Below are 14,127 nucleotides of genomic sequence, written 5' to 3'. Positions count from 1 at the left end.
ACCCGCGCCAGGGGATGCCAATGTAGGGGACACGTCTTCCCTGGAGGAGAGCCTGGGGGAAGTGTCGGAGGGGAGTGTTGCTCCTGGAACCAGTGGCGTGCAGCAACGCAGGGGGTGTGCGGTTGCTCAGCGGCCTTCTTCCCAGAGGGGTGTAGTTGCTGGGCCCAGTGGCATCCAGCAACGCGGGAAGGGTCGGCCAGCTCGGCAGCCTTCTCCCCAGAGGGAGAGTCCGGCCTCCAGTCCGGCGACGGTCAACTCCGAGGAGCTGCGCCTCCTCGATCAAATGTCCGTGGACTCGGAGCGCCGGCACACCGAGCTCATGGGGGTTGTGGCACGGATGCCTGAGGCCATCGAGTCCCTGGCTCATAGTGTGGCCGAGTTCGGGGCCTCACAGGCCAGGAGTTTGGAGCAATTCGGGGCAGCACAGGCCGCGAGTCATGCCGAATTCGGGGCAGCACAGGCCGCGAGTCGTGCCGAATTCGGGGCAGCACAGGCCGCGAGTCGTGCCGAATTCGGGGCAGCACAGGCAGCGAGTTGGGTGGAATTCGGGGCAGCTCACGCAGCGAGTGGGCAGGTGATCAGTGGTGCCGTGCAGTCACTGGCTGGTCTGATGTGGTCACAGACCAGGGCAGCACGGGCACTCACTGCTGCCACACTCGCTGCGTCAGCCAGGCATCGCCAGGACACCCGCCGCGCTGTAGCAGCACAGCGGTCTGTCGTTCGGCACATTGCAGCGCATGCTGCAGTGCGGGCCCGGGCGAGTGCCAGTGTGTCACTTGACCAGCGGCCGCCTGCCATACGCCAGCTTGCCCCCATTCCTCCAGCTGCCACTGTCACTCCCCCAGTGGAGCTGCCACGAGATGCTGGTCCGACTGATGCTGGCCAGCCACAGCTGCAGCATTCACCAGCCGGCCCCTCGAGGCCCAGACCTCGTCTAGGCCGACCCCCAAGGGCATCTGCCGTGACGACATGTGCCCCTCAGGAGCCTTCCCCCAGCCTTGCAGCAGCCACTGGGCACGGTTTAAGGAGGAGCAGCAGGGCGGCCAGGGGCCGCCAAAGGCTGGACAAGGAATTGCCCTCGCGGGCCACAAAGTAGAGGGTCTGGACAAATGTTTTTTTATATTGGGATGGTTGTTTTGTTTCTGGGGATGGTTGTTTTGTTAAGGCCGAGGATGAAGGCCATTTTTGTTTAAATGTTTTGTTATTCCTCCCCAGGTTGTGGGAGTGAGTCATGTGTGTGACTGTTTTTTGGGGGGTGTTGTCTGTTTTTGGGTTTCATGTGGGAAGGGCCCTGAGTTTGTTCAATAAAGCATTTTATTTATTCATATTGTCCATGTTTGATCTTTGAAGTGTTTGTTGCCTTAAGCGGCTGAGGGCTTGCGGAGCGGCTGCATTCATGTTCTTTCATTGGCACAAGCCATTCCCTGACAGGGGGCCTAGAAGTGACATTCAATAAGCCGCCGACGGGCGGCCCTTGGACCTTGTGCCTCCCTCCTGGCCTGGTACTCCTCCTCCTCCTCCTCCTCCTCCTCATGCTCCTCCTGCTCCTCCTCCTGAGGTGGTGCTCCAGCGTGAGGTGGCAGTGCCTGGGTCCTGCGGATAGCCAGGTTGTGCAGCATGCAGCAAACGACCACAAACTGGGAGACTCGCTCCGGCGAATAGTGCAGAGATCCGCCAGAACGATCCAGGCAGCGGAACCGTTGCTTGAGGACGCCAATTGTTTGTTCTATGATGTTCCTAGTCGCTTGATGGCTCTCGTTGTATGCCTCTTCAGCAGGGGTCCTGGGCGCGCGGAGCGGGGTCATGAGCCAGGTACACAAAGGATAGCCTTTGTCCCCGATAAGCCATCCTCTTGGGTGAGGCTGTGCTTGGAAGATGTCAGCCACAGTAGTCTGTCGCAGGATAAAGGCATCGTGGCTGCTGCCTGGAAAGTGGGCATTGACAGCTAGGATGCGCTGCCTGTGGTCACACACCAGCTGTACGTTGAGGGAATGGTAGCCCTTCCGGTTGCGGTAATCCTCGGGATGGTCCAGAGGTGCCCGCAAAGCCACATGCATGCAGTCAATGGCGCCCTGCACCATGGGGAAGTCCGCGATTCTTGCAAATCCCACTGCACGCTGCTGCTGCCTCTCCAGGGTCATGGGGAAGGAGATGAATTGGCGTCTCCTTCTGAAAAGGGCATTGGTGACCTGGTGGATGCAGCAATGCACGGCGAACTGGGATATGTTAGCAATGTCCCCAGCAGCTGATTGGAAGGAGCCGGTGGCATAGAAGTTCAGAGCCACCGTCACCTTCACTTCCACCGACAGAGACGTCCTGCACCTCAGCTGTGGACGCAGATCTCTGTGAAGCAGATGGCAGATCTCTGCAACCACCTCCCTTCTGAATCGCAGCCTCCTAACACATTGCGCGCCAGTCATGTTGAGATACGAGACCTGCTGGCGGTATTGCCTGAGTGGGTAAGGCCCACGTTGCCGACGCCTGTTGCCCCCTCTGCATCTAGCCAGGGCTGCCCCTCTCACACAGCATCTGCGAGCCCTTCCGACATAATCCTGAAACTCAGCATTGGCACCCCATGCAGCCCCCATAATATGCTGGCAAACAATGAGATATCAGTGAAGGCGAATTGCAAAGCTCTGGCCTGAAGCCAAAAATACCTGTCCTAGTGTTGGGCCAAAGCAGTAAGCTCCCTTCCTTGGTTTTTGTCAAAAAATCCGTTGCACAAGAGTGATTGCTGCAAAATGGCTGCCCTTTATAGTGCAGGGTAAGTGCCCTTTAATTTGCGCTCCCCGCAGCCCGCTTCGGCTGTGCACCGTTCCACTCCACAGTCGTTAGGGCCGCCCGGCGCACAATGGGCCGGCATGACTGAAGTTCCGGTTTGGGGCGCACAAAGGGCGTTGCACGAGGAAATGACGTCATAATCTGCGCGCGCAGCAGGGCGTGCGCAAAGACTTTGCGCCGGCGCTAAATGTCTACTGAAGTTGGGGCAAGGCGCAGATCGCGCTGCGCCCGGGCGCTAAGCGCCTAGCGCTCGAGATCTACTCCTCCTAAAGCGCTAACGGCTGGCGCAGCCAACTGAATTTCTAGGCCACTGTTTATTGGCCTGGCATAAATAAGGACATTGAGAACATGATAGGCAAATGTGAGACATGTCAGAAACACCAAAACAAACAAGCAAAGGAACCAATGATAGCTGACATACCAACAGCAGCATGGCAAAAGGTTGGTATGGACCTTTTTCATTCAAATGGTAAAGACTATCTAATAGTGATTGACTACTATTCTAACTATCCTGAGATGGCGCTGCTCTCAAGCACCACAGCAAGCAGTGTCATAATGCATGTGAAATCCATCTTCGCCAGACATGGAATTCCCAGGATTGCCGTTAGCGACAATGGTCCGTGCTTCAACTGTAAGGAGTGGCAACAGTTTGCAGCACATTATGACTTTCAGCACATCACATCCAGTCCTTTGTATGCTCAGTCAAATGGTAAGGCAGAGAAAGGTGTTCAAGTTCTCAAGCAGCTACTGAAGAAAGCGACAGAAAGCAAGTCTGATCCTTATCTCGCCCTGCTGAGCTACTGAGCCTCACCTTTAGACTGTGGTTCTTCACCTGCTGAACTACTAATGGGTCGCAAGTTGCGCACCACGCTACCCTGCTGTGCAAAAGAACAGCAAAGTGAGGAACTGAGACAGAGACTTCAACTGTTAAAGCTGAAACAGAAATCATACTATGACAAGTCATCCAAAACTCTAAAACCATTGACAAAGGATGATGTTGTCAGGATTGAGGATCCAGATGCATGGAACAGGAAAGCTACAGTTCTTGAGGAAGTAGGACCAAGGTCATACACTGTTAGAACTGAGGAAGGACAGATTCTCAGGAGGAACCGCCGTTACCTCCTAAAAACACAAGAGACTATTCAAGACCAGATTGATGACAATGCCGCAACTGCATCTTGTCATTCACCGCCAGAACAATCTCATGAAGACACATCAGACTTACCCGTGTTGAGAAGATCCACACGTGAAGTAAAAGAGCCTGATAGACTTAATCTTTGAGTACAATGTAAAGCTTTGAAAATGTGTTGACTGTTTTGAAAATGTGTATGTTTATAGAGCACTAACAAAAGTGTTACTGATATTATCTTTATTGTTTTCTTGAAAGTTGATTGATATTGATTTTGTTAAACCTCAAAGAAAGGGGGATGTAGTGATCAATAGCATGTCATTCTATAGTGGACACTAGGTGGAGCCGTAGAGCTGTATATAGCTGTATGTATAAGACTACACTACCCAGTTATATATTATATTAAGACTACATTACCCATGAGGCTAGGCTACCCACAAGGCAGCAGTCAAGATGGAAGCCTCTACAAGATGCTGTACAAGTCCACATGTGCTCAATAAAGTAACTAGCAAAAGCTAGCTGTGTTCATAATAAGAATGTCTATTTATTAATGAACATAACAATTACCATTCTTTTTCTTTTTCTTTTTTCTCTCACACGGCAGCTGTTGATGATTCTACTGTTCCCATTTACACCTCCTCTGGCGCCATCTCTTGTCCCATTACCTCTCCTTTTGCCTCGCACCATCATCCCTTTTGTCTCTTAATCTCTCCTGCCTTCCATCCGATCACAGACCTTCCCTTTTGTTCTTTCCTCCCCTCCCCCCTTTCCCTGCCCCTGCACTTGCTTAAAAACCTGTTCCATCTCCAGCTTTTTCCGGTTCTGACGAAAGGTCATTGACCTGAAACGTTAACTCTGTTTCTCTCTCCACGGATGCTGCCTGACCTGCTGAGTATCTCCAGCATTTTCTGTTTTTATTTCAGATTTCCAGCATCCGCAACATTTTGCTTTTGTGCTGATATTACCAACTTTGCAGTGTGCAGGTGTGATTTACTTTTCTCAATGGTGCTAACTGAAGGAGACATTTTTTTCAGGGCTACGGGAAAGGGCGGGGAAGTGGGACTGGCTGAGGTGCTCTTGCAGAGAGCCGGCAGGGGCTCGACGGGCCGAATGGCCTCCTTCTGTGCTGTAACCATTCTATGATTCTTACTTTTTTGTTCTCAATCTTTACCCATTTCTGTTTTTCAGCGACAGTGAATTTGGCCACATTCGTGCTGTTATTTATGATTTTACTGAGGAAATCCCAGGGAATGTGGTTGTAGCACAAAGACTATTTGACGTCAGGAAAGGTACCAAAAACTGATCCTTTTCCCAACCACTTACTCGTTTCTTATTAATGTGGCTGTGCATAGTGTCTGTTTCATGAAACTATTTAAATTGGGAGCGGTGTTCAAATAAATTGTGTTGTCGTCAATCTTACACTTCATTTCCTTGTGTGTTCCTTTCACTATCATCTCAAGTGTGCATTTTGTAATTCTAGACAAAATATAGATTTGAGGTATATTAATCCATCAATTGTGCAGTAGCTTTTGTGAATCCTTTTATTGTGGGGATATTTGTATGTTCCCATCCCTTTTTTTTATATATATTAGTGCCATTTTCTTCATCTACTTGGCTTGACACCTGCATAGGAACAGGAGGAGGCCCTTCAGCCCCTCGAGCCCGTTCCGCCGTTCAATGGCTGATCTGTGACCAGACCCCATCTACCCGCCTTTGCCCCATATCCCTTAATACCTTTGGTTAACAAAAGTCTATGGCCTAGAAATTCATTGTAGCCACTTCTGGGGCGGTAAAGTCGGGCGGCCGCTAAAGTTTGCGCCCGGCGCAAAATCGAGGCCACTTCTCCGATATTCATTAGCTTCGCCCTAAGAGTTTGCTCGAGCGCTAAAACTGGCGCTGCACGCCTCTCTTTAGGCGCTAAGCCGGAGGTGCTGAGCGAGAGCGCCGAGGCCGGGCGCAGCGCAGGTGCGGCCATCTCGTGATTGACAGCAGACACCCTGGCGCCGGCCAGCTCTTAAGGAGGAAGGGTCGACTTGGTCTGCTGCCACGCCCTGGATAGTGGAGCCCTCCAGCTAGGCCTGAACACTGCTGCTGGACCCAAATAGCGCCTGAAGCCATGCAGAAGGCCCGTGAACGAGCGCAGCGCTTCTCAGAGCTTGATCTGAGTGTGCTGGTTGGTGCTGTGGAGAAGAGGCGCCATATTTTGTACCCGGACAATGGCAGGAAGGCGCCGGGCCGCGTCTACCGGAGAGCCTGGAGGCATGTCGCCACCAAGGTGTCATCCAACAGCGAGGTCCCCAGGAGCGGTGTCCAATGCCGCAAAAAGTTTAATGACCTCACTCGGATTGTCAGGGTGAGTACCCTTTCCAGTGTCCTCCTCATCCTTGCATGTGCACCTCACATTATGGGCAAAGGGACCTGAAAGCCCTAATGGCCAGCCCTCATGCAGCAGCTATGGGACAGGCATGAACATCAATTGCACATTCTGCACTTAACACACTGGCCAAGCTATTCCACCATGGGAGGCAGTGCACACAAGATCAGGGCTACACACTGGCCAGGCTATTCCACCATGGGAGGCAGTGCACACAAGATCAGGGCGACACACTGGCCAGGCTATTCCACCATGGGAGGCAGTGCACACAAGATCAGGGCTACACACTGTACTTAGAGGCCGTCCTTTCTCTTGCAGGCCAAGCTGGCCAATAATAAGAAGAGCCGGACTGCGACCGGGGGAGGCCGACCCCAGATCCAGCCGCTCACTGAGCTGCAACATCGCGTGGAGCGCATCATGGGTGGCCGGGTGATTGGCCCCGTTGCATGTGGAGATGCCGACCCTGTTCTGGGCACCAATGGTAAGGACATCACCTTTTGGACCTCTCTCGTCCCACTTGTGCATCAGATCTACATCCTTTGCCACTGTCCGACCAATGCGCTGAATGCCACCACTCATGCATCCCTCGCTGACGCCCTCTCCTCACTCTAAAGCTACTCTTGTGCCTTCCTGCTTTCAGATGGTGAGGAGGAGGTCCCTGAACTTGCCAGTGACAGCCCCTCAGAAGAGGAGGAGGAGGAGGAGCAAGAGGAAGGTGGCCCATCAGGGGAACCCTCAGCCGCGGCAACCCATGCGAATGTAGGGGACACGTCTTCCCTGGAGGGGAGCATGGCGGAAGTGTCGGAGGGGAGGGGAGCTCATGGGACCTGCGGCCTGCAGAAACGCGGGAGGGGGGGTGGAAGCTCAGCGGCCTTCTCCCCAGAGGGGGGAAGGGTCGGAGGGGAGTCCAATTGCTGGGCCCAGCGGCGTCCAGCAACGCAGGAAGGGTCGGCCAGCTCGGCGGCCTTCTCCCCAGAGGGGGGAAGGGTCGGAGGGGAGTCCAATTGCTGGGCCCAGCGGCGTCCAGCAACGCAGGAAGGGTCGGCCAGCTCGGCGGCCTTCTCCCCAGAGGGAGAGTCCGGCCTCCAGTCCGGAGATGGTCTTCGCCGAGGAGATGGGACGCCTCGAGGACTTGTCCGCGGACTCGGAGTGCCGGCACACGGAGCTCATGGGGGTAGTGGCACGGTTGCCTGAGGCCATCGAGTCCCTCTCTCGGAGTGTGACCGACGTCGGGGCCTCACAGGCCATCAGTTTGGCGGAATTTGGGGCAGAGCAGGCAGCGAGTCGGGCGGCATTCGGGGCAGATCAGGCAGCGAGTCGGGCGGCATTCGGGGCAGCTCAGGCAGCGAGTGGGCAGCTGATCAGTGGTGCCGTGCAGTCACTGGGTGCTCTGATGAGGTCACTGAACAGGGCAACACGGGCACTCACTGCTGCCACACTCGCTGTGTCAGCCAGGCATCGCCAGGGCACCCGGCGCGCTGCAGCAGCACAGCGGTCTGTCCCTCGGCAGATTGGTGCGCATGCTGCAGTGCTGGCCCGGGCGAGTGCCAGTGTCTCAGGCGACCAGCGAGCGCCTGCCATCCGCCAGCTTGCCCCCATTCCTCCAGCCGCCACTGCCACTCCCCCAGTGGAGCTGCCAGGAGCTGCTGCAGCGACTGATGCTGGCCAGCCACAGCTGCAGCATTCAACAGCCGCCCGCTCGACGGCCAGACCTCGACTAGGCTGACCCCCAAGGGCATCTGCCGTCACGACATGTGCCCCTCAGGAGCCTGCCCCCAGCCTTGCAGCAGCCAATGGCCTTACTTTGAGGAGGAGCAGCAGGGCGGGCAGGGGCCACACAAAGATGGCCAAGGCATCGCCCTAGCGGGCCAAAAAGTCGAATGTGTGGCCAGTTGTGTTTGTTTTTTGAAGGCCGAGAATTGGATGTTTGTTTTTTGAAGGCCGAGGATGTGATGTTTGTTTTTTACGAAGGCCGAGGATGACGGCCATTTTAGTTGCACTGTTTTGTTAATCCTCTCCAGGTTGTGGGAGCGAGTAATGTGTTTGAGTGTTTTTTGGGGGTTTCGTCTGTTTTTAGTTTTCATGTGGGAAGGGCCCTGAGTTTGTACAATAAAGCATTTTATTTATTAACATTGTCCATGTTTGATCTTTGAAGTGTTTGTTGCCTTAACCGGCTGAGGGCTTGCGGAGCGGCTGCAATCATGTTCTTTCATTGGCACAAGCCATTCCCTGACAGGGGGCCTAGAAGTGACGTTCAATAAGCCGCCGACGGGCGGCCCTTGGACCTTCTGCCTCCCTCCTGGGCTGGTACTCCTCGTCCTCCTCCTCCTCATGCTCCTCCTACTCCTCCTCCTGAGGTGGTGGTCCAACGTGAGGTGGCAGTGCCTGAGTCCTGCGGATAGCCAGGTTGTGCAGCATGCAGCAAACGACGACGAATTGGGAGACTCGCTCCTGCGAATACTGGAGGGCTCCCCCGGAGCGATCGAGACAGCGGAACCATTGCTTGAGGACGCCGATTGTTTGTTCTATGATGTTCCTAGTCGCTTGATGGCTCTCGTTGTATGCCTCTTCAGCAAGGGTCGTGGGCGCGCGGAGCAGGGTCATGAGCCAGGTACACAAAGGATAGCCTTTGTCTCCGATAAGCCATCCTCTTGGGTGAGGCTGTGCCTGGAACATGTCAGCCACAGTTGTCTGTCGCAGGATAAAGGCATCGTGGCTGCTGCCTGGAAAGCGGGCATTGACAGCTAGGATGCGCTGCCTGTGGTCACACACCAGCTGTACGTTGAGGGAATGGTAGCCCTTCCGGTTGCGGTAATCCTCGGCATGCTCCAGAGGTGCCCGCAAAGCCACATGAGTGCAGTCAATGGCGCCCTGCACCATGGGGAAGCCCGCTATTCTTGCAAATCCCACTGCACGCTGCTGCTGCTTGTCCAGGGTCATGGGGAAGGAGATGAATTGATGTCTCCTTCTGAAAAGGGCATCGGCCACCTGGCGGATGCAGCAATGCACGGCGAACTGGGAGATGTTAGCGATGTCCCCAGCAGCGGATTGGAAGGAGCCGGTGGCATAGAAGTTGAGAGCCACCGTCACCTTCACTGCCACCGACAGAGACGTCCTGCGCATCAGCTGTGGCTGCAGATCTCTGTGAAGCAGCTGGCAGATGTCTGCAACCACCTCCCTTCTGAATCGCAGCCTCCTAACACACTTCGCGGCAGACATGGTCAGATAGGAGGACTGCTGGCGGTATACCCTGGGTGGGTAAGGCCTCAGTTGGCGACGCCTGTTGCCCCCTCTGCGTCTAGCCAGGGCTGCCACTCTCTCACGGCGTCTGTAAGCCCTTCCGGCATAAGGCTGAAAGTCAGCGTTGGCACCCAATGCAGCCCCCATTATGTGCTGGGAAACAATGAGCTCTCAATGAAGGCAAAGATAATTGCTAAGCTCTGGCCTGAGCCAAAAATACCTGTCCTAGTGTTGGGCCAAAGCAGTAAGCTCTCCTCCTTGGTCTCTCTCCAAAAAACCGTTGCACAAGAGTGAATGCTGCAAAATGGCTGGCCTTTATAGTGCAGGGTAAGTGCCCTTTAATTAGCGCTCCCCGCGGCCCGCCTCGGCTGTGTACCGTTCCACTTCACAGTCGCACAATGGGCCGGCGCGAGTGAAGTTCCGGTTCGGGGCGCACAAAGGGCGTTGCACGACGAAATGACATCATGATCTGCGCGCGCAGCAGGGCGCGCGCTAAGACTTTGCGCCGGCGCTAAATGTGTACTGAAGTTGGGGCGAGGCGCAGATTGTGCTGCGCCCGGGCGCTAAGCGCCTAGCGCTCGAGATCTACTCCTCCTAAGGCGCTAACGGCTGGCGCGCCCAACTGAATTTCTAGGCCTATCCGTCTCCAATTTAAAATTAACAATTGATCTAGCATCAATTGCCGTTTGCGGAAGAAAGTTCCAAACTTCTACCACTCTTTGTGTGTACAAGTGTTTCCTCACTTCACTCCTGCAGCTAAGAGGGCAGGCACAGATCCCGCCCCCACACCGCCAATGCCCCACTAACGATGCACGAGTCTGTACTTTGATTTACCTCCGCCTGCTGGGATCTGCCACAACTTCCTCTCGGCTCCTTTTCAGTCAACAGAGCTGGAGAGCAGGAGCTGATGAGATGCCTTTATTATGTCTAACTTAGAACACAAGGTACGTAGATTAGCTTTCTTAGATGGCCTCATCACGTGAATAATGAAAATTAAAAGCGGTGTTCTGACATTAACACTGAAGTACAATGGATGACATCAAAAGAGTTAGAATTAGAAAGAAGAATTTGCATCTTCATGACTTCAGGATTTTCCAAAGGACTTCAATTAAAAGAAAGAGAGACTTGCATTTCTATTTTCTTCTTCTTCTTAGGCAGTCCCTCGGAACCGAGGATGACTTGCTTCCACACTAAAAATGAGTTCTCAGGTGACTGATGAGTCCAATGTGGGACCTACAGTCTCTGTCACAGGTGGGGCAGACGGTGGTTGAAGGGGCGGGTGGGTGGGGTGCTTGGGTTGACGTGCGCTCCTTGCGCTTGGCTTCCGCTTGCTCCCGGCGAAGAGACTCAAGGTGTTCGGCGCCTTCCCGGGTGCTTCTCCTCCACTTTGTGCAGTCTTGGGCCAGGGATTCCCAGGTGTCGGTGGGGATGTTACACTTTTTCAAGGAGGCTTTGCAGGTGTCCTTGAAGTGTTTCCTCTGCCCACCTGGGGCTCTCTTGCCGTGTCGGAGCTCCAAGTAGAGCGCTTGTTTTGGGAGTCTCGTATCGGGCATGCGGACAATGTGGCCCATCCATCGAAGCTGATCGAGCGTGGTCAAAGCTTCGATGCTGGGGATGTTGGCCTGAGCAAGAACACTGACGTTGGTGCGTCTATCCTGCCAAGGGATTTGCAGGATCTTTCTATAGCGCCTTTCACAACCACCGGACGACTCAAAGCACTTTACAGCCAATGAAGTACTTTTTGAAGTGTAGTCACTGTTGTAATGTGGGAAACGTGGCAGCCAATTTGTGCACAGCAAGCTCCCACAAACAGCAATGTGATAATGACCGGATAATCTGTTTTTTTGTTATGTTGATTGAGGGATAAATATTGGCTAGGACACCAGGGATAACTACCCTGCTCTTCTTCAAAATAGTGCCATGGGATCTTTTATGTCCACCTGAGAGAGCAGACGGGGCCTCGGTTTAACATCTCATCTGAAAGATGGCACCTCTGACAGTGCAGCACTCCCCTGCAGTGTCAACCTAGATTTTTGTGCTTAAGTCCCTGGAGCGAGACTTGAACCCACAACCTTCTGACTCAGAGGCAAGGGTGCTGCCCACTGAGCCACAGCTGACACATGAATTAGTTACTTTTGAAGTGAGTCACTGTTCTGCAGGGTGGGTCGCAGGGCAGTGAATGAATAACCGTTAATCTGTTCTGGTGTTAGTTGAGGGGTGAATGTTGGCCAGGACAACAGGACAACTTCATGCCCTTCTTCAAAACATTGCTGTGGAATCTTTTATCGCCACCTGAACAGGGAGATGGGCCTCAGTTTAACATCTCATCCTAAAGGCAGTACCTCCGACAACTGCTGCACTCCCTCAGTACGGCATTGGCGGGTCAGCCTAGATTATGTGCTCAGGTCCTGGAGTGGAGCTTAAACCCATAATGTTCGAATAATGCCATCAGATCTTTTATGTCCACCTAAGAGGGGAAACAGGACCTCAGTTTAACCAGAAGACAGCACCTCCGGCAGTGCAGCACTCCCTCAGCACTGCACTGGAGTGTCAGCCTGGATTCATGTGCTCACGTCCCTGGAGTGGGACTTGAACCCACGACCTTCTGACTCAGAGGCAAGGGTGCTGCTCACTGAGTCACGGCTGACGCCTAAACTAGATTTATCAATTTCAGTTTTGCGATTTATCATGATAGGATTTAAACTCACAACCGTTGGGTTGCTAGTCCAGTACCATAACCACTTCACCACCCTATTGCTTTGTACAAATGAATGTTTTGGGTTTGAACATAAGAACATAAAATCATCACTGAGCTGAATCGGTGTTTCTGGGGAGGACAGTCTGGTCAAGTCTTGGATGAAGTTCTTCTGTTGGATTGGATTTATCTTTGGTTATGGAAGCTCGTGCCTTTGCTCCACCGATGTGGAATATCATTGCCGGTGAGTATAGAACATTCCATAACCCAGATCGCCCTGCCCTTCACGGCCGAGGAGGAGAGTGTGTCGGGAAGCTGGTCTGATGAAGAAAAGGAATAAAATGGGGTAAATTTTAAGACAACCATAAAAAAAATTGAATAAAAACTCGTGTTTTTTTTTTACTTGTTCCATGCAAAAATTTTAATTCATTTCCACTCTGCTTGTTTGAAGGTTAATTCTGAGGTTTGTTAAACACAGTGCTACAGATGTTCTTAATCTTTTGATGGCCCACAGACATAACGAAGAGCTGCACGGGGAGTCTCAGGAGCACTCACACCTGTAAATGCAACCCTGGGTTTGAAGGCAATGGTGTTCACTGCACTGGTGAGTGTTGTTAAAGGGTTATTATAGAAGAGAATCATAGAATGATACAGCACAGAAGGAGGCCATTCGGCCCATCGTGCCTGTGCTGGCCAATCACCTTAAATCTGTGTCTTCTGGTCACCGACCCTTCTGCCACTGGAAACAGTTTCTCTTTATTTACTCTATCTAAACCCTTCATGATTTTGAACTCCGCTATCAAATCTCCTCTTCTCTGGCTTGTTATCTACAGACTGCAACTTCTCTGTGTGCTAGTCCATGAAATGACAAAGCCTTGTGTGGTGTATGTAACCTGTTCCACCTTAAGAGAACTTAAGCCTGTTCCACCTTAAGAGATGTACTACTTTCTCTGGCTGCTGTATACGTAATACCGGTGGTGACCACCGGTATATAAGCACTGTGTAGTAAGATGTATTGCAGATCGTCCTGACCTCCAACCAGTAAAGACCTGTTGAACTTTAAGCTTGTAGCCTGTGTGTTATTAATTACAACTAGAACACACAGACTTTACAGTGGCGACGAGTCAGATTCTTACCCTGCGGCAGTTATATCCACGGCGGCTTCGTCCACTGAACGGACGTCGAAGAGACGTTTCCACCCTCATCACCCTGCTGGAAGACACGTCGCGCGGCAGACATCGAGAAACCAGAGTGCAGAAGACATCCTGAACTCGAAGCCTCCATCAGCGGCTGTCAGCTATCTTCTTTCTACCTCGGTAGTGGGTAAGCCGGGCAGCGACGCGACCAGAAAATCGGCCACGTTGGCTGTACAGACGGGGAGGGAAGACGGAGGAATAAGGGCGGTGAGATCGATCGCGACCGGAGATAAGGGCCGGGCCGCATTCGGGCCGAAAGGCGCAGCGCGGGGACATCGATCGCGGCTGGTGATAAGGGCCGGGCCGCATTCGGGCTAAAAAGGCGCAGCGTCTGGGGGCAACTGAAGGCGCGAGAGCCGCGGTGAAGCGGAGACAGCGTCGAGGGAAGGGTGAAGACTGCCAAGCGCGGGAAAACCGCCATTTTGTAGGCGGAGGACGAAGAAAGAGCGCGGAAGCCGCCATCTTGGATAAAAATAAAAAGAAATTAAATTGCAACGATGCCTAAACATGGGAACATTAATACCTTTGATAGCGACATCGAAGATTGGGCTATGTATGTAGAACGCATACAAAATTATTGTAAAGCAAATAAAATCCCAGATGCAGAGAAAGCACTAACATTATTAAACTTAATGGGTGCGAAGACATACGGGCAATTGAAACACCTTGTATCACCAGGTGAACCGGCGGATAAGACGTTTGAGGAGATTGT

The 14,127-nt window shown here is 52.9% G+C and overlaps 1 protein-coding gene across 1 annotated transcript in view; it reads left to right on the top strand.

The window, feature by feature from the left end:
* The window catches only part of LOC147100910 (uncharacterized), a 68,250-nt gene that overhangs the window by 23,281 nt on the left and 30,842 nt on the right, over nucleotides 1–14,127 (top strand). Inside the window, exons 4-5 of the mRNA XM_085967561.1 lie at nucleotides 5,099–5,199; nucleotides 12,734–12,823. Of these exons, the coding sequence (XP_085823687.1) occupies nucleotides 5,099–5,199; nucleotides 12,734–12,823 (191 nt within the window). The remainder of the gene's footprint in view (nucleotides 1–5,098; nucleotides 5,200–12,733; nucleotides 12,824–14,127) is intronic.

The sequence above is a fragment of the Somniosus microcephalus genome, chromosome 25 (genome assembly GCF_052327205.1).
Source record: "Somniosus microcephalus isolate GS21.2 chromosome 25, FLI_Smic_1.0, whole genome shotgun sequence".
Lineage (NCBI taxonomy): Eukaryota > Metazoa > Chordata > Chondrichthyes > Squaliformes > Somniosidae > Somniosus > Somniosus microcephalus.
This window is presented reverse-complemented; position numbering and strand designations above follow the sequence as displayed.